Source organism: Vipera berus (assembly GCF_964194415.1).
Source record: "Vipera berus genome assembly, chromosome: 6".
Classification (NCBI taxonomy): Eukaryota; Metazoa; Chordata; class Lepidosauria; order Squamata; family Viperidae; genus Vipera; species Vipera berus.
In genome coordinates this window covers 59,675,184-59,700,944 of record NC_138208.1, presented here as the reverse complement: position 1 = coordinate 59,700,944, position 25,761 = coordinate 59,675,184, and the positions used below count along the sequence as shown (strand labels likewise).

Below are 25,761 nucleotides of genomic sequence, written 5' to 3'. Positions count from 1 at the left end.
ATAACAATTCTACAAGAAACACATATAAAGACTCAGGATCAGGATTTATTAAACTACCCTAAGTTAGGTATCAAATTTGTATCGCTTTCAGAGCAGAAGGAGGAATTGTGATATATGTTAAAGAAAGAATCCCAGCAAGACAAATCTATCGAGATGAGGAAGGTAGAATACTGATTATTGAAAATTCCTTGAATAAAAAAAAGTCACCCTAGTAGGAATTTACGCCCCCAATGAAAAACAGACAATTTTATAAGAAACTGCATAAGGTTATTGCTGATATGGAATATGAGAACATTTGTATAATTGGCGATTTTAATGCAATTATAGACAGAGAATTAGATTATAAGAGTGAGGAAGTAAGGAAACGAACCAGGAGAATATTACCCAGTACTTTTTTTAAATGGTGGAAGAATTAAATATTCAAGATAGGTGGAGGGAGAAAAATTTGAACGAAAAGCAATTTACATACTATTCAGGGCAGCATCAATCGTGGTCCAGAATTGATATGGTCTGGACAACGAAAGAATTAAATTCAGATATTGATGATATAATAATAGACATTAATACTTGGGCAGACCATCATCCCATTATAATTAAATGGAAAGAACAGAAGACAACAACAAGGAAGTGGACTCTAAAAAAGGCAATCCTAAACCAAACAGAATTTAAGCATAAGATGGAGGAACAAATGCAGACATTCTTCCAGACAAATAAGAAAGAGGAGACTAGCACTCAAAATTTATGGGATACAGCCAAGGCAGTTATGAGAGGAACTGCAATTGCGTACATGGCCAATGAATATAAAAAGAAAAGGCAATATCAAAAAAAGTTTAGAGGAAGAACACAAAAAATTAGAATTAGAACTACAAAAAACCCCACAATGTAGAGATCTAAAACAACAGCTAGATTTAAATAAGCATAAATTGAACATTATAGAAAGGGGAGAAATGGCACAAAAAATAAAAAGCACTAGACAAAAATTTTTTGAACAGGCAAATAAACCCAGGAGATGGCTGGCCTATAGATTGAAAAAACAAAAAGATAATAGACGGATTAGTAAATTATGTAATCAAGCAGGGGAGATAGTACATCAAACTGAAGGAAAAAAATGGGTGACGTATGAATTCAATAAAAATCTTTATAAAGAGGATGAAATTACTGAGGAAAGAACATCACAATATCTTATGAAAGCAGACTTACCGAAGGTTTCGGAAGAATTTCAAAATATATTAAATAAAGATATAACAGTCCAGGAAATTATGGAAGCCATTAAAAAACAAAACAGTAATAAAACACCTGGCCCTGATGGATTACCGTCTGAAATATATTAAAACCTCCAAGAACTTTTGGTCCCAACCCTATTGGATTTATTTAATGAGGTACTAAACACAGCAAAAACTCCAAACTCATGGAAAGAAGCAATCATCTCACTAATCCATAAAGAAAACTCTGATTTGACCTGTATTAAAAATTATAGGCCCATTTCTTTACTGAACACGGATTACAAGATTTTCATGACTATAAAATGGCGGAAAGATTAAAAAAATATTTAGCTGAATTTATCCATACTGACCAAAATGGCTTTTTGCCTAAGACAAATTAGACATAATGTCAGGATCGTACTAGACATCTTAGATTATGAATTACACAGCAAAAAACAAGTGGCAATAATTTTTGTTGATGCGCAGAAAGCGTTTGATAATGTCAAATGGAATTTTATGTTGACTCAACTCAAACAGATGGAATTTGGGGAAAAATTTATAAGTATGTTTAAAGCAATCTATTCCAAACAAGAGGCAAAATTAATCACAAACAGAGAATTAACAAATAGCATTCAAATACAAAAAGGTACGAGACAAGGCTGTCCACTATCTCCTTTATTATTTCTTTCTTTAGAAGCACTCACAAGAATAATCCAAAAAGATAAGCTGATTAAAGGATTAGAAATCACAAAAGAGATATTTAAATTACAGGCTTATGCAGACGATTTAGTTTTCATTCTGGAAGACCCCTTAGAATCTGGAACAAGATTATTACAGGTGATGCAAAATTATGGAGATGTTGCGGGATTGAAAATTAATAAAGAAAAAACCAAAATGTTAGTTAAAAATACAGTCATGGCCAAAATTGTTGGCACCCCAGAAATTTTTCCAGAAAATCAAGTATTTCTCACAGAAAAGTATTGCAGGAACACGTTTTGCTATACACAGGTTTATTCCCTTTGTGTGTATTGGAACACAACAAAAAAGGGAGGAAAAAAAGCAAATTGGACATAATGTCAAACAAAACTCCAAAAATGGGCTGGACAAAATTATTGGCACCCTTTGGAAAAAATAACTGAAATCAGTCACTTTCCTATAACCATCAATAAGCTTCTTACACCTCTCACCAGGAATTTTGGACCACTCTTCCTTTGCAAACTGCTCCAGGTCTCTCTTATTGGAAGGGCACCTTTTCCCAACAGCAATTTTAAGATCTCTCCACAGGTGTTCAATGGGATTCAGATCTGGACTCATTGCTGGCCACTTCAGAACTCTCCAGCGCTTTCTTGCCATCCATTTTTGGGTGCTTTTTGACGTATGTTTGGGGTCACTGTCCTGCTGGAAGACCCAAGAACTCGGACGCAAACCCACCTTTCTGACACTGGGCTCTACAGTGCGACCCAAAATCCTTTGGTAATCCTCAGATTTCATGATGCCTTGCACACATTCAAGGCACCCAGTGCCTGAGGCAGCAAAACAACCCCCAAACATCATTGAACCTCAACCATATTTCACTGTAGGTACTGTGTTCTTTTCTTTGTAGGCCTCATTTAGTTTTTGGTAAACAGTAGAATGATGTGCTTTACCAAAAAGCTCTATCTTGGTCTCATCTGTCCACAAGATATTTTCCCAGAAGGATTTTGGCTTACTCAAGTACATTTTGGCAAACTGTAATCTTGCCTTTTTATGTCTCTGTCAGCAGTGGGGTCCTCCTGGGTCTCCTGCCATAGCGTTTCATTTCATTTAAAGGTCGACGGATAGTTCGCGCTGACACTGATGCTCCCTGAGCCTGCAAGACAGCTTGCATTCCTTTGGAACTTGTTTGGGGCTGCTTATCCACCATCCGGACTATCCTGCGTTGCAACCTTTCATCATTTTTTCTCTTCCGTCCACGACCAGGGAGATTAGCTACAGTGCCATGGGTTGCAAACTTCTTGATAATGTTGTGCACTGTGGACAAAGGCAAATCTAGATCTCTGGAGATGGACTTGTAACCTTGAGATTGTTGGTATTTGTCCACAATTTTGGTTCTCAAGTCCTCAGACAGTTCTCTTCTCCTCTTTCTGTTGTCCATTCTTAGTGTGCCACACACAGACACACAATGCAAAGACTAAGTGAACTTCTCTCCTTTTTATCTGCTTTCAGGTGTGATTTTTATATTGCCCACACCTGTTACTTGCCCCAGGTGGGTTTAAAGGAGCATCACATGCTTGAAACAATCTTATTTATCCACAATTTTGAAAGGGTGCCAATAATTTTGTCCAGCCCATTTTTGGAGTTTTGTTTGACATTATGTCCAATTTGCTTTTTTCCCTCCCTTTTTTTGTTGTGTTCCAATACACACAAAGGGAATAAACCTGTGTATAGCAAAACATGTGTTCCTGCAATACTTTTCTGTGAGAAATACTTGATTTTCTTGAAAAAATTTTGGGGTGCCAACAATTTTGGCCATGACTGTATGTCCAAAATTTACAAGAAACGCAGCCAGTAGAAAAAATTAATATCCAGACGTCCAAAAGAGTAAGGTACTTGGGGATCCAACTGTCAGCAAGATGTATTACACTCAAAAGAGAAAATTATGACAAGTTAATGGACCAACTTACAGCAGACCTAGATAGATGGAAAAACTTACAGCTCTCCTTTATGGGGAGAATAGCGACAACCAAGATGAATATACTTCCCAAATTACTCTTTTTATTTCAATGTGCACCAATTAAATTAGGTAAGGATTTTTTTTGAAAATTTAAACAGAATTACATCCAAATTTATCTGGCAAGGTAGAAAACCGAGAATCAAGTTAAAATTATTACAGGATGCAAAGGAAAGAGGAGGGCTCGGCCTCCCGAATTGGGAAAAATATTATCAAGCAGCAATAGCAGTATGGATAAAGGATTGGATACACTTAAGGAACAGAAGACTACTAGCATTAGAAGGTCATGACATGCAAACTGGGTGACATGCTATAAAGTGGGACGGGACATATAAGGCTCATCAGTACTTCCAGAATCATCATATTAGACGGGCACTATTAGACGTGTGGATAAAAATTAATTTTTTTTAATTATATAGAAATCCCCAATTGGCTATCCATATTAGAGATTTTCATGCACCCCAAATTCATAAATTTAGGAAGTGTAATTACATATAAAGATCTGTTAGACAAAAATGGAGACCTGAAAACAAGAAAAAGACTATTAGAAGATGGTACAGAGTTGGAATAGTGGGCATACTTACAAATACAGTCACGATACAGAAAAGACAAAAAAGAACCAGGGATAAAATTAGAGCATATACAATTAGATAAAATTATTCTAGGAACAGAAGACCAAATGATAAAAAAGATATGTCAATATTTATTAGAACAGGATTTGTTAGAAGAACAGGTAAAAAAACCCAATGTTAACCTGGAGTAAAAATGTTGGTTACAGTATTGACCTAGATAATTGGCAATCACTATGGGATAGAAATAGGAGGTTAACGCTAACTACCTCCTATAAAGAGAATCTGTACAAGATGTTTTATACATGGCACCTTCCCCCTACAAGGTTAGCAAAAATAGATAAAAAAATCTCACCAACGTGCTGGAAATGCAGAAGGCTTTCAGGGGCTTACTATCTCATGTGGTGGGAATGTTCAAAAGCGCAAAATTTTTGGCAGCTGATAAAAAATTCGTTGGAAGAAATATTACTACAAAAAATTGATTTAAAACCAGAAACCTTATTAGGATTAACGATAAACTCAGCAAAGCATCTTTCTACTTATTAGTGCATATTTTAACCGCAGCAATATTGGCATATGCCCAAAAATGGAAAAGAAAGGAAACACCCACTGAAGAAGAAATAATAGATAAAATTTTATCCTGCGCTGAAATTGACAGGTTAACCCTAGAGATCAAAAATAAGACTGAAACAGAGTAGTACGAAATTTGGCAAAAATTTGTACAATTGGTTAGAGATAAGGAGGATCGCTGAGATGACTATTGTTTGATTAGTTGATAATGTAAAGATTTCTTATTAGCAACTATATCAGGACAAAACTGAAAGATACGTAAACATAACACTGACTGTTTACTAAAAGAATTTACAGATGTTATATGTACAGTTTGTTATACTCTGTCCTGTCATAGAATGCATTTTAAGCTTTTGTTATTTTTTCTGTAACATAAGGTAATACTAATAGTAGTGTTGTGGCTAGGAAAGTTGAATCATGTCCACTTTTGTTTTTAAATGTACGTTTAATAAAATTTTCTAAACAAAAAAAACCAAACATGGCCAATCACTAAGCCGTTCCCTGCCAAAAGCCACAGCATCATCTAAGCACAACAAAGCAATCTGGAGGATTTGGGTGAGACCTTATCCTTCTTACTTCCCTAATCTCTTTCCTGTAGGACTTTCTTGGAAAATTCTCCCCCCTTTTCGAAAAATCGGCGGCTGCCTACCTGGGGATTTATAACTTTAAAGCCTCAAAACAATTAAGCTATTTTATTTTGGATTTTTGAAATTTTTGGGTAACTAAAAAAGGATTCTATATGCAAGTGAGGACATCTTGTGGCAAAACCTGGTATAGCAACTAAACCTTTTTAAAAAAATCTGGCTGTTGCCCTTGACACTATTTTTAAAAATAAAAATTGGGAACACCTGGCATTGAAAACAACTTTTAGGAATAGTGGAGGTGGACATTTACTGGCTTTTCTTAAATTAGCCTCCACTAAAGGCCTATCTGCAAAATACTAAAGAAATGGAAGAATACATCCCACCAATTGGCTATAAAATAAATAATAATAATAATAATAATAATAATAATAATAATAATAATAATAATAATAATAATAATAATAATAATAATAAGAAGAAGAAGAAGAAGAAGTAGTAGTAGTAGTAGTAGTAGTTGTTGTTGGAAGGGACCTTGGAGGTCATCTAGTCCAACCCCCTGCTAAGGCAGGAAACCTTATACCATTTTGGACAAATGGCTGTCTAGTCTCTTCTTAAAAACTTCCACTGTTGGAGCATTCACGGCTTCTGGAGGCAGGTTGTTCCACTGGTTCATTGTTCTAACTGTCAGGAAGTTTCTCCTTAGTTCTAGGTTGCTTCTCTCCTTGACTAGTTTCCATCCGTTGCTTCTTGTCCTGCTTTCAGGTGCTTTGGAGAATAGCTTGACTCCCTCTTCTTTGTGGCAGCCCCTGAGATATTGGAACATTGCTATCATGTCACCCCTCACCCTTCTCTTCATTAAACTACACATACCCAATTCCAGCAACCGTTCCTTATATGTTTTAGCCTCCAGTCCCTGAATCATCCTTGTTGCTCTTCTCTGTACTCTTTCTAGAGTCTCGACATCTTTTTTACATCGTGGTGACCAAAACTGGATGCAGTATTCCAGGTGTGGCCTTACCAAGGCATTGTAAAGTGGTATTAGTACTTCACGTGATCTTGATTCTATCCCTCTGTTAATGCAGCCTAGCACTGTGTTGGCTTTTTTGGCAGCTGCAGCACACTGCTGGCTCATATTGAAGTGATTGTCCACTAGGACTCCGAGATCTCTCTCACAGTTACTACTATTGAGCAAGGTACCACCTATACTATACCTGTGCATTTGATTTTTCCTGCCTAAATGTAGAACCTTACTTTTTTCACAATTGAATTTCATTTTGTTAGATAGTGCCCAGTGTTCGAGTCTGTCCAGATCCTCCTGTATCTTAAGCCTATCTTCTGGAGTATTGGCTATTCCTGCCAGCTTGGTGTCATCTGCAAATTTGATGAGTTCCCCATCTATCCCCTCATCCAAATCGTTGATGAAGATGTTGAAGAGCACTGGGCCCAGAACAGAGCCCTGGGGCACCCCACTACACACTTCCTTCCATGTAGATGCAGTTCCATTGAGGACCACACGCTGAGTACGGCCTGTCAGCCAGCTACGAATCCATCTGGTGGTGATGCTATCTAACCCACATTTTATCAAGTAGTAGGTTGTGGTCTACTTTATCAAATGCCTTACTGAAGTCCAAGTAAATTGTAATAATGCCGCTGCGGGGGGGGGCGAAAGCCCTAATAAGCAGGCATATACATAGAATGAAGGCTATTGCTAAGCACATTGATTTGTGCTTTAGATTGTAAGCCGCCCTGAGTCTTCGGAGAAGGGCAGGATATAAGTGGGATTAAAAATAATAATAATAAAAAAAATTATATATACAGCATTCCTCTGGTCCACTAGTTTTGTTACTTGGTCAAAGAATGCAATAAGATTTGTCTGGCATGATCTGTTTTTGACAAACCCATGTTGGCTTTTAGTGATAACTTTGTTTGCATCAAGGTGTTCGCTGATTTGTTGTTTATCTTTTCCAGAATCTTCCCAGGTATTGAGTTTAGGCTGATAGGTCTGTAATTTCCTGGATCTATTTTTTTCCCTTTTTTGAATATGGGAACTACATCAGCTCTCTTCCAGTCCTCTGGTAGTTCCCCAGTGCTCCAGGATCTTTGAAAAATATAGTTCAGTGGTTCTGAGATCACGTCTGCCAGTTCCTTGAGAACCGTGGGGTGTAATCCATCTGGTCCTGGTGATTTGAACTCGTCTAGGCTGGACAGGTACTCACTTAGCATTTTCTTGCCTATCTTAACTTGCGTTTCTATTCTGTTTTTCATGGCACTGGTTTTGGTAGGTTGGACTGTTTTTTTCCCTTTGTGTAAAGACAGATGCAAAAACGAGTTAAATAGTTCTGCTTTCTCCCTGTTGCTTGTCACTTTCTTGCCACTTTCCCCCACTAATGGACCAATCATTTCTTTAACTTTTTTCTTGTTTCTTATATGTTGAAAGAAGTTTTTTGTTATTTTTGACTTTGGTCGCAAGCTTTAGTTCATTTTGAGCCTTACCTTCCCTCACTTCATCTTTGCAGGCACAGGCTTGCATTCTTGATACAATTTTGGCAATGACTGCAGAAATAAAAGCTAAACTTAATCTGACAGCATAAACTCACCTAATGAGACTCTGACTTCAACTGATGAACTGACAACTCAAAATCTAACAGAGGATGAGGAAATCAACAACAAAATAGGGGACTTTAAAACACAGCAACTACAATCTACTGAGAGCCTTGATGCCCAAACTTTGATCTCAACTATAAAATCTACAATCCAACAAATAACAGAAGCTGAAGAAAGCAATATTAAAATGGAGGATGACATTAGACATGACCTCTTATCTAAGCCAGATGGAACAGATTGAATGAATGACAACTGTACTACACCAAACAAGGAGATTGGACTTATTAGAAGGAAAATCTATTGTCTATAAAGGGGACATTTTCTTTCAAAAATTGAAAATTGGATGGTCTCCCTGGATTCAAACAACGTGTGTAGGAAGAAAGGGAGACACATTTAAGAAGTTAAAAGCAATGATATGGAAGCCTGCCTGGCACAAGAAGAAAGCGACAAGTTAGATTTAAAAAATGATTTATTGCTTTTTTTCCCCTTTCCTTTCCTTTTTGTTGTTGTTGTAAATCTGGGGATTGGCAATAATAAAGCTTAAATCCTCTTTTAATGGGCCAAGGGGAACTGTTACAAGAAGTAAACTGATTTTATATTTAGGATTTAGATTTTTAAGGGAATGAAAATTAGCCACAAACAATAAAACATACTTTGTCAATTATAGATCAACTGTAAGGATGATAAATAGAATATGTATGCATTTTAGATAGGGAAACTATTATATAATGAAATAGATTAGTTATTAGAATATAACTTTGAATTATATTATAGATTCTGCAATGACATAATAAAAGATATTATTTTAACAATTAATGAAATATTAAGAGGATAAATGGTATATAGTTGCAATGATAGAGCTTAATTTTTTTCTTTTTCTCTTTTTTATGGCTTAAGGGGAATTTCTAAAAGATATACACTGATTTATACTTAATTTTTAAACTTCTAAGGGAAAAGAAAGATATTTATTAGAACTGATTTATACTATTAAGATGTTAAACAGAACAAACTGGTATAAAATAAGAATGTATTGAAATGAACAATGTATCTATTTTGGACAGGATAGTTACTATATATTGAAATGGGGAAATGTGGGCTACCCGAAAACTAAGTTTTCATTTATATATTATAGGCTATTTTAGAACATCTTATTGCAATTAGGTAAAACTCAAAAACAGGACATGGATATGTACAGTGGGACAAAAAAGTATTTAGTCAGCCACCAATTGTGCAAGTTCTCCCACTTAAAAAGATGAGAGAGGCCTGTAATTTTCATCATAAGTATACCTCAACTATGAGAGACAAAATGGAGGGAAAGAATCCAGGAAATCACATTGTAGGATTTCTAATGAATTTATTTGCAAATTATGGTGGAAAATAAATATTTGGTCAATAACAAAAGTTCATCTCAATACTTTGTTATATACCCTTTGTTAGCAATGACAGAGGTCAAACATTTTCTGTAAGCCTTCACAAGGTTTGCACACACTCTTGCTGGTATTTTGGCCCATTCCTCCATGCAGATCTCCTCCAGAGCAGTGATGTTTTGGGGCTGTCGCTGGGCAACACGGACTTTCAACTCCCTCCAAAGGTTTTCTATGGGGTTGAGATCTGGAGACTGGCTAGGCCACTCCAGGACCTTGAAATGCTTCTTACAAAGCCACTCCTTTGTTGCCCAGGCGGTGTGTTTGGGATCATTGTCATGCTGAAAGACCCAGTCACGTTTCATCTTCAATGCCCTTGCTGATGGAAGGAGGTTTTCACTCAAAATCTCACCATACATGGCCCCATTCATTCTTTCCTTTACACAGATCAGTCGTCCTGGTCCCTTTGCAGAAAAACATCCCCAAAGCATGATGTTTCCACCCCCATGTTTCACAGTAGGTATGGTGTTCTTTGGATGCAACTCAGCATTCTTTCTCCTTCAAACAGGACGAGTTGAGTTTTTACCAAAAAGTTCTACTTTGGTTTCATCTGACCATATGACATTCTCCCAATCCTGTTCTGGATCATCCAAATGCTCTCTAGCAAACTTCAGACGGGCCCGGACATGTACTGGCTTAAGTAGGGGGACACGTCTGGCACTGCAGGATTTGAGTCCCTGGAGGCATAGTGTGTTACTGATGGTAGCCTTTGTTACTTTGGTCCCAGCTCTCTGCAGGTCATTCACTAGGTCCCCCCGTGTGGTTCTGGGATTTTTGCTCACTGTTCTTGTGATCATTTTGACCCCACGGGGTGAGATCTTGCGTGGAGCCCCAGAACGAGGGAGATTATCAGTGGTCTTGTATGTCTTCCATTTTCTAATAATTGCTCCCACAGTTGATTTCTTCACACCAAGCTGCTTGCCTATTGCAAATTCAGTCTTCCCAGCATGGTGCAGGTCTACAATTTTGTTTCTGCTGTCCTTCGACAGCTCTTTGGTCTTGGCCATAGTGGAGTTTGGAGTGTGACTGTTTGAGGTTGTGGACTGGTGTTTTTTATACTGATAACAAGTTCAACCAGGTGCCATTCATACAGGTAACGAGTGGAGGACAGAGGAGCCTCTTAAAGAAGTTACAGGTCTGTGAGAGCCAGAAATCTTGCTTGTTTGTAGGTGACCAAATACTTATTTTACCAAGGAATGTACGAATTAATTCATTAGAAATCCTACAATGTGATTTCCTGGATTCTTTCCCCCCATTTTGTCTCTCATAGTTGAGGTATACCTATGATGAAAATTACAGGCCTCTCTCATCTTTTTAAGTGGGAGAACTTGCACAATTGGTGGCTGACTAAATACTTTTTTGTCCAACTGTATAAGTGAAAATACTTTGAAAATTGTTTTAATTGATTGTATTACAACTAAAAATGTATTAATTTGATTAATTTGTCTATGTTATTATAATTAAGGGAATTGGAGAGGGAATTTTTGTTGATGTAACCTGAGCTATTTACAAATGATTTTGTTATTTGATATTGTTTACCCAAACACCGTATAGCTTCATAATGATCTGGATGTAAAATTTAAAAATTAATAAAACTTGTATTAAAAAAAAGAAACCACAATGAGACTAGAAATAATTTAGATAATATAAATGAGCAAATTTCCAAATTAAATCTACAACTAGAAAGTTCCCAGACAATGACTACAAAGTATGAACAAATAAACCAGAGATCGGAAGAGGAAATGGATCTAGAGACAGAAGAAATGAAAGGAGGAAAATTTAAACTACCATACACAAATAAAATACTACAAGACTTACCCATAACAATGAAATTTCAAAAGACCTTTACCCTTTAAGCTTGCAAAATGCACCTGATGACAAGGAAGAAGATTTTGGGGAATGGAACAGGGGAAAGTGGGAGTTGCTTAAGGAACATAAATGGGTGGAATTCCCCCTCAAAAATACCCTACCTAAATTGTCTTCCTCATGCCAAGAAACTTTCATAAAAACAGAAACAAAATTCCTGGGTGATTTAATTGCCTTGGTTTGGAAAGCTATTTGGCAAAGAAAGAATGAAAGTGAGAGTTAGATTTAAAAAACAGAAGATTTGACCTATTAGAGGGGGCATCATATATTTAAGTACTTGTTTAAAATATGGTTAAAAGAACGAATGACCCTTAGATATAATTAGACTTTTATAATGAAAGATATGATTTAGAATTAAAATAGCATTTTTTCTCTTCTTTTGATATGGGAAATATGAAAATAAGAGGATTGTTATGAATAAATTAGCTATTTAAATGTAATTAACATTGAGAAAATCATAACTGACAAAGATACTTTAAATATTGATGGGAAATTAAACCTTAACAAGAGCACAAAAAACAGGATATTGATTAATGAATTGATATTATTTGTGTAATATTAGTAAAAAATGATGAAGATGTTTATATCTAACACTGTATACATCAATAGTACCAAGAATTGTAATTGTGTAATGAGGAGAAAATGGAAAAAATATGGGGAAGGAAGGAGGATCAGGGGAAAAATACTGGATTGTGCAGTACTAAATAGACTTATATTGAAGAAGTTAATGTTAAACATGGTGTTTACTAAGCTCTAAATATTTTAATTCTTAAAAATTAATAAAACCTTTAAAAAATCTAAGTGTGAATGCAGAAAATGAACCTTCAGTGACATGTTGCACTACAAGGTCTCTGTACACTGTAAGTTTAGTCAATCTGCTGAATGTAGCTTTGTGCACCGTAGCTGCGAAGAAAAAATTCAATGACATCCTTGAATGTTTTTCAAGTGATTTTCTCTGCTCCCACTAACAGATCTTTGAACCATTTGTCATTGATTATGATGATTCTGATCTCTGGACAAAGCTTGGTCTCAACTTATTCTTGGAAATATATGTCTCAAATAACAAAAACCCTTCACCTTCCTTGTTCATTGCTTTCACAAAAGTTTTCATCAGTCTCAGTTTTATGTGAATCAGGCAAAATTATTTTTGTTGGATCAACAAGTACCGTATTTTTCAGACCATAAGACGCACTTTTTCCCTCCCAAAAGTGTGTGGGGGGAAAAAGTGCGTCTTATGGTCCGAAGGTGATCTGTATGGCTAGCCCCAACCTCCGCAAGTGGAAAGCAAGGGAGATTGCCAGGAGCACGAATCAGCACGTGCTGAGAAACGCCGATCTCGCACTCCTGCAATCTCCCTCGCTCCGTTTCAGCCTGCTTTCTCTTGTAGCAAGGGAAGCTGAAACTGAGCGAGGGAGATTGCAGGAGTGCGAGATCGCATTCCTGGCAATCTCCCTTGCTCCGTTTCAGCTTGCTTTCTGCAAGAGAAAGCCGGGCCACAGGACCGCCTCCGCGGGTACTGCTCTAACGCGGAGAGGGAAGGACAAAGAGGGAGGGAAGGAAGAAAGGAAGGAAGGGACAATGGGAGAGGGAGAGAAAGAGAGAGAGAAAGAGAGGGAGAGAGGAGAAAGAAATAGGGAGGGAGAGAAAGAGGGAGAGAGAGAGAAGGAGAAAGAAAGGGAGAGAAATACAGGGAGAGAGAGAAAGAGAGAGAGGGAAAGAGAGAGGGAGAGAAAGAAAGGGAGGGAAAGAGAGGGAAAGAGGGAGAGAAAGAAAGAGAGAGAGGGAGAGAAAGAGAAGAGAGAAATTAAATTAGTAACATGATTGTTAAGTGAATCTGGTTTCCCCACTAACTTTGCTTGTCAGAAGGTTGCAAAAGGCGATCACATGACCCTGGAACAATGTGACCATCATAAATATGAATCAATTGCCAAGCATCCGAATGTAAATCACATGACCCTTGGGATGCTGCAATGGTCATAAGTGTGAAAAATGGTCATAAGTCACTTTTTTCAGTGCCGTCGTAACTTTGAACAGTCACTAAGTGAATCGTTGTAAGTCAAGGACTACCTGTACGTTATCAATTTTTTTCCTTTTTTTTGGCGGGGTCAAGTTTTTGACACCTTGCTGTGCGACTGGTGGTACTCGGACATTGCCTTGTCCTAAAAAGTGGTACAATGGACGAAAAGGTTGAAAAGCCCTGTTTTAGTATACCGGTACTATTTGGTTTAGAATTTTTTTTCTTGTTTTCCTGCTCTAAAAACTGGGTGCATCTTATGGTCAGGTGCGTCTTATGGTCCGAAAAATATGGTAGTTCATCATACACCATGTTTTTCTATCCTGGAACCAAATTCTTTCACAGTGGCCATTTCTTTTTAATGTAATTCAACTCTCTTGCACTGTTGTCCCATTCGCATATGTAACAGCAGTACGTGGTAATGGCTAAGCTGTATTCTAAGTAGCAGAACCACTACCTTTAAATCTCCACAGATATTCCAGTTGTACTTGGTATACTTTATGTTTCTTTTATGTGTGCAAGATAGCCAACAAGTACTGATAGGTATACATAGCCACTGTGTAAAAACAGAAGATTTCTAAAACCAGTATGCGCTAGGTTAAATTACAGGTTATTTTCATGACTAGCAGCCAAAAATTATGTAACATACACCCAAATATATTCACAAAACAAAATCTTTGCTGTCCTGCAGAATTTAAAATAGAATAGAATAGAGCTGGAAGGGACCTTGGATGTCTTCTAGTCCATCTCAGACAAGTGACTGTCCAGTCTCTTCTTAAAAACCTCCAGTGATGAAGCACACACAATTTCTGAAGGCAACCTGTTCCACTGGTTAATTGTCCTCACTGTTAGGAACTTTCTCCTTAATTCCAGGTTGCTTCTCTCTTTGATCAGTTTCCAACCATTGTTTCTTGTCCTGCCCTCTTACTACTTTGGAGAATAATTTGACCCCCTCTTCTTTGTGGCAGCCTCTCAAATATTGGAATACTGCTAGCATGTCACCCCTATTTCTTCTTTTCTTTACACTAGCCAAACCCAAGTTCTGCAGCCGTTCTTCATATGTTTTAGTCTCCAGGCCTTGGATCATCTTAGTTGCTCTTCTCTGAACTTTTTCCAAGGTCTCAACAAATGCAAAATGTTAAGAAAAATAAATTATCAGGCAGAATCATGAAGTCACATGGGTGAGATGAGCAGTATAGAAATTAGATGAATAAAATAAAAATGTTCCTTTATTATTCTACCAATAACAGTAAATGAAATGATATATTCAAAGAAATAAAATCAATCTGAAATTTTAGTACGAATCAAGTAAAAAAGTACAAATATTAAGTCAAAATAATAAAAATTTACAAGAATTTCTAATTTAAATAATTCTTCATCATCAATCAGAATTTGTTGTTTCAAGATTTTAAGAGAAACCAAACCTCAGAATATCTGCAGAATTATAAATCATAAATGGTTTCCAAGTAAGTTAGTATCAGACATTTTCTAAAAACATGAGGTTATTTTTCATGTGTATTTCCAGAGCATAGTTTACCAGTCTTTTTGAAGGAACTTCTTGAAGGAATTGAATCTAATTTCCAATGGGAAACATAAAATATCTTAGCCAGTGTTATATATAAACCTAATTCAGTGTCTCTGTAAAAATATAAAGCTTTGTGATGTTTAATAGAAAAACAGCAGGCAAGAAAAGATAGAAAAGATTTTTCAATTTCTAAACTGCTTTGAAATTTTAATTTGCCATGAAAATGCTTTCTCAACCAAAAAGTGAATCAGAAATACTTTATAATGCAAGTAGAGTTTTTGTCTGAATGCCAAATAATTAAAAGAATTAAAATGTAAGAATATGTACATAAGTTTCTTTCTCATTGACATTATATTTTCCTTATATATTCAGACAAGTAATACAAAACTATCTTTCATCGTCTATTTAAAGCATGAGCACTTTACAATAATTAATTTCTAGGCCTTATTCAATTCTTATTTTGTTTCAAATAGGGATTATGTCAGGAATTGCCTTTTTCTGACCAAAGTTTGAAAAAGTTAGGGAGCTCATGATCCACTAAATGTTGCATTTAATATGAAAAAACTATACAGTAATTACTGTTTTTATTTCAACCTTCTACAGTGGCATAATGTTAGTAACTTATGTTTATACTGATTCATTATTTTTTATTTATTTTTATTTTAATCCCATTTATATCCCGCCCTTCTCCGAAGACTCAGGGCGGCTTACAATTTAAGCACAAACCAATGTGCTTAGCAATAGCCTTCATTCTATGTATATGCCTGCTTATTAGGGCTTTCGCCCCCCCCCCCCCAGCGGCATTATTACAAAGTCAGCTTATTGCCCCCAACAATCTGGGTCCTCATTTTACCTACCTGGGAAGGATGGAAGGCTGAGTCAACCTTGAGCCTGGTGGGATGCGAACCTGCACTAATTGCAGGCAGCTGGTGTTACTTAAGGAGGCATTAGCCCACTGCTCCACCAAGGCTCTTATGCGATCAAGGATATCAATAGTAATCTATGAGTTTATTATTACAAATCAATGATTGATTTGTAAAGAGCAGCTATTACTTTATGGGTAAAAAATACCAATTAATAAATGTCAGCCTCAATCCTCAGAGCTCGACATTCCACTGAAGCTTTGGATATGTCCAAAGTGTCTCCAAAAGTTAGCATCACATTATAATTTTTAATTTTGTAGTTATTAGGTAAATGGAAATAGCATAAAAGCTTAAATTTACATTACTGTCCAGTCGTTTTATCCTAGTTCTTCCTATTTACTGAAATGTAGCATCCAACATGCAATTCAAAGGCCAGCTGTGATCATTAGGAACCCTCCAAAAGATACTCACTCCCAAAAAACTGTATATGGAAGCATGCTTAATTTTCTTTTAAATGCTACCCTCTTTTCTTTCTTTGACAAAGCATTTTTGTCAAAACTGTGTTTGATTTATTTTAGTTTTAGAGCTGATGTGGAATTCCAGTAGTACAAAGTGCTGCAGCCTGGCTTATACTATATGGTGTTCAAACTGGTTCTATGAATGTTTAAGGATACATTAAGAATAAAACTATATATTAAGTTTAAGGACAGGACTCTAAGTACTTCATTTTAAGAATCAGATATTGTTTGATGCTACTACCGGATTTACTAGGACAGCATATGTTACTTTCACCTAAATCACTTCTGTTTGGCTGAATTATATCAAGTGAGTTTTTACTTATTTGATTTTTTAAAAATGTGCCATAAAAGTAATAATACATATAATTGAGATAGATTTTACCTGTATTCACAGGGGACTGAAAAGTAGTTGATGAAGTGTCTCCTACATTTCTCTTGGACTCCAGCATCTGTCTTACTGTTCCAGCATTTCTACAGAACAAAGATTTATGTTAGCTGTATCAAGTAGAGGAGCTATAGCAGGAAGTCCAAAAGAAAATTATTTTTAAATTTAAATAATTTATTATTACTCAATTTTTCTAAATAATTCACAATATCAGTGAATTCTACATACCTACTATATATGCAATATAAAAAAATTAAAACGTATTTCTCTGTTTACAAGCAATCTCCAACCTTCAAATTTTGTGATGCTAATTGCCATTATTTCTCAATGACTAAGGCATAGGGGAGTTGAAGACTACAGGCTGCTCAACTTTGCCCTAAGAATTCCCCATGCCTAGTTATGCTTTTCACCAAGAGAATGAATTAACATATATTTGGGTAACAGAAAAAAGGGCATGTTTATAAATAAGATGTGAAATATAGCTGCCATCAAAATATATTGTACTTTTATGTAGAATTTATCTTTCCAATTATAACTAAGTTTCAAAGAAAAAAAGTGTAATAGGTAGGGGGTTACAGCTTACCTATATGCCACGCTGTTGACACTGCCAGTGTCACTCACTGCTTTTCCTGGGGAATGGGGTGTGTTCTGTAGAGTCTACAAAGTAACACAAACCAACTTGAGATCTGCAACTTAAATTTTGTACTTCATAAATGATCTGCAACTTAAATTTTGTACTTCATAAATGATCATTCTATTTTAGGTACACTTCTCTTCCAGAAAATCTGAAGTCCTCCTTAATAAGTACAGTATTGTATTTCGTGATACAGTATAAATATATTTTCTCCCTTGAAGTCCCTGACATAATAAATGAACTGACATATCTAAACTATCAAACAATCCTGCTGCTTGATAATGTATTAATGTAGCAATTATCAGGGAGTATCAAGGTGAGGTGTTCAGATTTTTCATTCTCATTTTAAAAGTTAAGATATTTAAGCATCTTTTAGCTCACAAATATGAAGACATGTTAGAATTATGAATGCTCTGCTTTCTAAAAGTAAGTTTGTAGTACAATTAGTTCTGAAAGATACATAGAAATATGGTCTAATGCAGGTGTGTCCATCCTTTTGGCTTGCCTCGGCTGTACTGAGTGAAGGTTTAATAAATAAATAAATAAAAATAACATGTTTAAATGTAATTATGCAGCCATAGCTTAGTTTTAATCAAGAATAAATTTTAGGGGTAAAATCCCGCAACATCTCCATCATCACACTAATCTGTCAGTTACAGCTAAATATCAATGTAAACTTCACTGACTTCAAAGTTATAAAACTTCACTATGGTATTCATCTTACTCCAACTGGGAAGCCCCAAGAGATTTTTATCTCATTTCAATTTAGAGGCATAAATCCACAAATTTATGTGTATCCAATAACTTCTCCAGGTTAACACATCAATCCATTATTATACAAAAGAAAGCATCTGATTCCATTGTTGTATTTTAGCTAAAGCTTACAGTAAATTTTGCATTGTTACTTATAACAGTTTTGAGCTTAATGGTCAATCAACAATATAATAAAAGTTCTGTCCTTACTTCTGTTTTTTTCTTTGAGTCCTCTCTAGCTGCTCCAAAGCGTTTTGTCAATCTTGCAATTTTAGCCTCAAAATAAGAGAAAGGAAAATAATAATGAAATACAGTCTCATTAAATTAATGTTGTAGTTCAGTTTTATAGTGTTGGTTTCATCAAGAAAAACCAATGAGACTTTTTTAAAAAACGTGGTTTTACTTCTATCACGCTACAATGAGAAGAGGCATTAGTCATAACACTGCTCCATTTAGCTATTCCCTGTCCAGCACTTTTATTAGCCAGAATGGAAAAGGAGATTGTATTTGCTCTGAATGAACAAATATTGGTAGTCCTTCAGTTACAACTGTAATGGAGCCTGCCCATTACAGTCTTAATGTTAAATGAATCATGTTAAATGAACGAGCCTCATGCCTGCTCTCCCCAAAGCATTCATTAATCAAATGCATGAGTCATTAAGTACTCATGGGATACCTCAAGAGTGGGAAAGATCATGCAAGAACAAGACCATCTGCCTCTGGCCACCCAAGACCTCCCTCCACCGAGATATCTCATGCTTGGGCTTTTCCCCTGCCCCAACCCTCTATCGCTGGTTGCTCACTAATCGTTCAAAGATCTCCAGATTTCAAGATGTCAGGATAGGAAAGGAGAACAGGCTGGGCTACATGGCAGAAAAGCAACCATCTTTTTCTCAGATGCTGACAAAGCTATTTTCCTTTCATTGCTAGATGGTAACTTCCCCTCCCTCCTACCACCATTAGCTCCACTAAACTTACACTAGAAGAGTTAATGGCGGGGAAGGGAAGGCATACAGCCAATGGCAAACCTCTACAAATTGTCAGCAGAGGTTGCGACAGAGTCAGTGCAAGTTATGTCCAAATTTGGTTTCGCTTTCGTGTCTTCCGAAATGTCCTGCGACAAACTTCACGTCAGGCAACCAGCATAGATAGAAACTGCAGCTGACGCAAAATGCAGCTGTTTGATGGTTAAAAAGACCAATCAAATGGGATTCCATAGCATTAATCTTTAAAGGAGATCTCAGATTGTTGTAAGGTACCACACCAATTCAAGATGTCAAATTTAGTTTATATAACCACAAGAAGATTAAAGTAGTCAAAAGTCTATTTTTCCTAATATCATACATCCAATTAAGATATTGTAAATATCCTAAGATCAAACTTGTAGATACAGTATTCATTGTGGTAACTAGGAGTTCGGCTTTTTTTAGTGACAATATCCCAATTTATTAACTTTTTCTTACCGTTTCCCCCCACAATGCCTTGTTTCAGTTAATCGACACATTCTTGTTCATGAAAGCATTTATAGGGTAACACCAGGTGTTTAAATGAATTTTATGTTAAATTCTGTTATTGCTAAAGGCTATTGTTTTTTTTGTTTGTTTCATGGTGACGATTTTATTGAATATTATTCTATTGTTCTGGCTTTGCACACTGCTCTGAGTATCCTGTTGTGACCCCAGCCCCGGAGGGTGCTTTATCTTCGCATGCTGACTTGGAGGATGATATGGAGGAGGAGGAAGCTGACACGAGCAACGTGCCGGAGGGGCCGACTCCCCTGGTGAGTCAGCAAGAACTGACTGTGGCTGACGTGCCTATGGACCCCAGCCAAACAGAGGAGGAAACAGAAGAGCAAGCAGAGGCCGGCAGCAGCGAGGAGGAGCCCCTACTGGATGCAAGAGGAAGACGTAGGATACGTTGTCAACAGCAGCAGCAACTATTGCAACGCCCCAAGAGGCGTGGCTGGGAGACGTAGGGCCACACCCTACAGAGTATATAAAAGGGGTGTGGCTGTGCAGGAAAGGCGTGGTGAACAATTTGTTGGCATTTTGAGATTTGTAACGTGCCTGCCTGCATCTGGGCTTTGGAGCTGCTGACTGACTGCCAAAGACCTTGGAGCATTGCCCGGTAATTACAGAGGTGCTGTGTGATAAACACTGGGAAAGAGTTGGCTGTGAGAGGACCAGCTTCTGTGTGTTCAGCCTGCGTTTGGCTTCTGCTGGGCTTTTGAGCCTCTTTACGACTACTCATTGGGAGGGGACAGAACATATCCTGTGGAGGAAGACTGATATAGAAATAACATAAAATAATAATCAGTCTAGAAAGATCAATGTGCTGTTCCTCCTCCTTCTAGGAATAGCACCTACAGCCTCTGGCAACACAGTGAGCTGAATCCATTTAAAAAAAAAAGACTGTCAGGAAAGTGCAGATACCACCAAATTAGAACTATCAGAACTAGTATGAGTCAGAAAAGTGTAAGAAACATTATCCATACAATATTCTGCAAATAAATAGTCTATCAAGTGACTCTGCATTCTTAAGTTTATCTCCAAAAATACCTTTCCCAGCCCAAATCCTTGCTGATTTTGCAAATTTCTCTCCTTTCTCGACACTGTTTCCCCTGTAGATTGCATATTTATGTGCCAGATTCATTTTCTGCCTAAATAGTCAGGGTTTCTTGTGATACACTGCTGTTGTTTTTCACAACTGCGGTTCCATTCAGTGCAAAACATTTGGATGAGAGATCTCTACAGGTTGAACAGAAAGGGAGCCTTTTTTTTCCAGCTATACGCCTGTACGTCTTCTGAATAGCTAAAATATCATCCAAATCAAATTTGAGAGCTGAATGAAAGAAGATTGACTGAAAAATGGCCTTGAACCTATTCAGCTATTCTACTCTTATGTTAACAAACAGTGGATATGATATTTTTATGCAAGCAGCTAGCATAAAAATGAACAGTAGGTTTAATTTTGAAACAATGAACAAAAACCATGCTAATACAAATGGGGACATTTCTCTGAGCAAAATATACTTTAATTAACTGTCTTGCATTTTAATATTGGAAGGAAATAATTCTATTAATTCTCAAACATATGTGCATAAATACCTGTAATTCTGTAATGACGGTTTTGTGTCTCTTATTGCATTCAATCTTATCTACTCTGGTTTTCAAATCTTCTAGAGTTTTCTCAAACAGAGCACACTCCATGGCACTAAATTTCTCTTCTAGAAAACGATGGATTACCTGTAAAAATATAAATGAAAGAGTAGCTAGTTGAGATTAAATTTTCTTTTAAATTTTATCATAAAAATGTTTTAACTTTTAAGTAAAAATGAAATAAAATTTAAATTTTTGTTTAATTGTATATAGTTACCTAAGAAAAACACATCTTGAATATATTTGTATTGATGACACATTTAGTGAATTCTATTTTTAATTTACACCCTCATTATCACTTCCCTGTTACCGTGTTTCCCCGAAAGTAAACCCACCCCTGAAAGCCCCAGATTTTCGGGGGTGGGCCTAATATAAAGCCTCCCCTCAAAAGTAAGCCCTACTTAAGGGCCTGCATACACGGCCTGCCGCCAATTCCATCTAGTTTCACCATAGACACAAGGAAAAGGGGGGGATCTGTCAGTGGCACTGTGACGAGGTGAAGCTGATGGGGGAGGGGGGATCTGACCCACGGTACCGGTATATTCCTTACCGCCACCCAGCTTGTTCCACAGCTTCATGGCAACGACATTGGACAGGACGCGTGAGGCGGCAAAAGGCAAAAAAAAGTCAATTCCAACTTCTCACAACAACAACAAAAATCTTGTGAAGTTGGAACTGATTGACCTTTCGCCCCCCCCAAAAAACTTTTGTTTCCCTGCACACAGTGGCGGTGGATCGTGAAGGAGAAGCAGCACAGGTCTGGGAGTCAGGTAAGGAAAGAAATGCAATTCCTGGGGGGAGTGAGGGCCTCTGGGTGGTGGTGTGCCAAACTCTCTGGCTCCACAGGGAAGGGGCAGCCAGCATAGGTGCTGACAGCAGGACGCCCACAGCTTTACCACCCTACCTGCCCGAGCCTCTGGCACTCCACCTGCTGCTTTGGTGGCTCTGTAGGCAGAGCTGTGAATTTCTCTTCTCTGAAAGAGAAGAGAATGGGCAGGTGAGGGGGGAACCTGCCCTACTCGTTCTGCGGCCGCTTTCAGCTAAGCCGCATTGCGCTGTCCAATGGCCCGCCCGTCTGCTTCACCATCCTCCCTCCCCGAGCCTCCGGTGCTTCACTTGCTGCTTTGGTCTACCTGGTCCGCCACCACGCTCTTGCCGTGTTGCTTCTCTACCCCATGCAGAGGTCTTGCCCCATCCACTTGTGTGGCCTACTATTCTAATAGTGGCAAAAAGTAAGCCCTCCCCAAAAGTAAATGCTAATGCTTACTTCAGAGTCCAAAAGAAAGAGAGATGGTCTTACTTTCGGGGAAACACGGTATTTAAAATGAAGGTCAGCAAACCCTTACAATATTTGTTACACTGATTTTTTTTTATGGTACTATCTAAGCCTAGATAAAATTACTCTTATTGGAAGAGTTTAGATTGCAAGATCTGGTTACTAAAGAGATGTTATTTAAAAATAGCTAAAGTAAGTTACTACAGGGTGGTGTTTTTCGTTGGCTTTAATAAAATTGAAATACACATCTAGCTTGAAAAACATATCCCTGAAATCAATGAAACATATAATTGAAAGTGAACCATCAGATTTGTTTCCAAAAACCATCTGAATAATATATCTCCTATAAATCAGTGATGCTTTCCCTACATTTGCTTTATGGAGCTATGCAATTACAGACACTAAAAATATTAACCAGCACGAACTTCTATTTATCATATAATCTGTTAATTAATTTCACACATACACTAATAAAACAAGATTATGCTGTTATTTTTTAATTTATATATACATTTTTTCAATAATTTTATTGAGTTATATTAAACAGATAAAACAGATACAAGAACCAAACACAAAAATACATAAAAAAGGTAATACTTAAAAAGTGCAGAAAAAAATCCCCTGCAAAAAAGAAAAAAAGAAACTTTCTCCTTTATGCCCAGCGAGTGCATTTGACATTAACAACTTATCACTGTTTCTTAAAATATAACCAAATATAAAAGTAATTTCATTCTCTACCACAGGGCTTTTCAACCTTTTCACAGATTGTACCACTTTAGGACATGAAAATATATGAGTACCACCAGTGCTTTGCAAGGTGTCATAAACCTGATGACCAAAAAAGAAAAAGAAAAAAGGTCTGGTTTTAATTTTTAATTCAGCAGTTCCTTTGCTGAATCACTTTCCCTTTGCACTGACAAATGTATGACAAATGTATTTATTAATATGCACCACTACCTTGGTGGTCAGGTGGCTGGTCACGCCATTCTTCCTCTCTCCCTCTCCTCTCTGTTTCACTGCCTGTTGGGCTCTCCTTCCACAGCCTCTGATCCTTGGTTGATCCCTCTGCTTGTCTCACAGAAGGCTCCCCTCTTCTCCCCCTCTTTTTTTCTCTCCCTCTCCCGCCCAAAACCTCCTCTTTTTATATCTTCTCTCCCCGCTCTCCTCCTCCTTTCTCTTCCAGGTGCGCCACTCTCTGGGCCTTAGGGACAACTCCAGCGTCCGTCACTACTGCAGTCTCACTCCCCCATGCAGTCACCCACTGCACACAGCGCTGATCACCTGGAGCTGCGCACTCTAATGCTGGGGCCTCTGGTGAGCCCTGGCAGTCCTGCAGCTCCAGCTGACTCTCTCACCCCAAGGCCTGTCTGCTACTCCTGGTGATAAGAGGCCAGAAGCGCCAATCAGCTGTAGCTACACATCAATCCTGAGCTCTCAGCAGAGCCCTGGCAACACTGCAGCTCCAGCTCACTCTCCCCCAGGCCTGTGGTGCACTGCCACCGCTTCAGCTCATCCCCCCAGCTATACTTATCTAGGTTGTGTACCACCTGCCAGGTGCCAAAGTGCCACTGGTTGAAAAGCCCTGCTTTACCATACCCCATTTCTATACAGGTTTTCTTTAATTCACGACCACAATTGAGCCCAAAGTTTCTGTTCCTAAGCAAAGATAGTTGTTTAGTGAGTTTTGCCTCTTTTACAACCTTTCTTGACCTAACTATTAAGTGAATCACTGTAGTTGTTAAGTTAGTAACACAATTGTTAAATGAATGGCTTTCCCATTGATTTTGTCAGAAGCCTGCAAAAGGTGATCACATGACACAGCAACTATGATAAATATATGCCAGTAGGCAAGCATCTGAATTTTGATCATGTGACCATAGGATACTGCAATGGCCATGTGAAAAATGGTCATAGTCACTTTTTCCAGTACCATTGTAACTTTTAACTGTCACTAAACAAATGGTTGTAAGTCAAGGATTACCTGCAAACGTATCTCTAAATCCTCAGCTCACATTATTAATCAGTAAAGATCCAGTTAATAGAAATACCTAACAATATAAATATATAATTCCACTATCTATTTAAAACCCAATTTCCCAATCCCTATCTTTAATAATCAAAATCTAATTCCAATTAACAATTAAACATTACAAAAAATTAAGAACTATTAAACATTACCATAATATCCCCTTATTTTTATATTAAAGTAATAACATAGCTATTGCAAATCAACCCATTATACTGAACTGAACATTTTCCTAAAGAAAACTATACAGTGAAAATAATCATTAAAAATCATCAGAGATAGCAACCCATTATTTAATTATAATCAAGTAAGCTAATTTTGTATTTTAGCATTTAAAAAATTTCTTGATATAACACTATAATCATCCTTTTCCTGTATATTTAAAAAAAATACAAAGCTGGAAAAATGTAATTTTCTTCCTTCTTAAACAGATTAAAAACTCACCCAGTGAATGCTAAACTTGCGATTATGAAGATTTTTCAATTTTGAAAAAAAGACTGTAAAATATTAAATCTCCCAAGGAATGATGATGAGGTTTGCTTGAACTTTGAATCCTGAAAAGGCTGCATTAATGGCTCAGAGTATGATGGAATCTGTGATTCCCAGATGATTGTAAGTGACCATAACATCAATTTCTGCCATCAACTTGCAAAACCCCTGTCAGAATGCGTAAGGGTGATCTTAAGATCTCTCTTTAATTTAGAAAAAATATATGGCAGTCTGGATCTCTTATATTCAACTGCCTTTTGACCACAATGTCCCCAGCTATGAGCAGGCATTAATTTGCTATTCTCCACCAGAAGTGACTCCTTACAACACATTTGTGAACAGTCCATAATTTTTTTAAAAAATGGCATCAAAGATGAATATAGGTAGTCCTTTGAGGTATGCCACTCAAGAAATGTATTTCATAATACTGGAACTCTACTTTATCGAAATAGACTAGAGAAACAGAAACTTAAAAAGCCTAATAACACTTTTGTCAAGGTATTCTTTTAACAGCTAACCAGCTTATGTAATATAAGATGTAATGATGGGAATGACTCAGCAGGGTCTGTGTCTCTTTAAGAGCCTTTGTAT

The 25,761-nt window shown here is 37.1% G+C and overlaps 1 protein-coding gene across 4 annotated transcripts in view; it reads right to left on the bottom strand.

Moving 5' to 3' along the window:
- The window catches only part of ATF7IP (activating transcription factor 7 interacting protein), a 119,440-nt gene that overhangs the window by 43,842 nt on the left and 49,837 nt on the right, over positions 1-25,761 (bottom strand). For all 4 annotated transcript variants that reach the window (XM_081330459.1, XM_081330462.1, XM_081330461.1 and 1 more), the window contains exons 5-8: positions 21,329-21,466; positions 18,432-18,497; positions 17,418-17,491; positions 16,832-16,920 (exon numbers count right to left, since the gene is read on the bottom strand). In XM_081330459.1, coding sequence (XP_081186585.1) covers positions 16,832-16,920; positions 17,418-17,491; positions 18,432-18,497; positions 21,329-21,466 — 367 coding nt within the window. The remainder of the gene's footprint in view (positions 1-16,831; positions 16,921-17,417; positions 17,492-18,431; positions 18,498-21,328; positions 21,467-25,761) is intronic.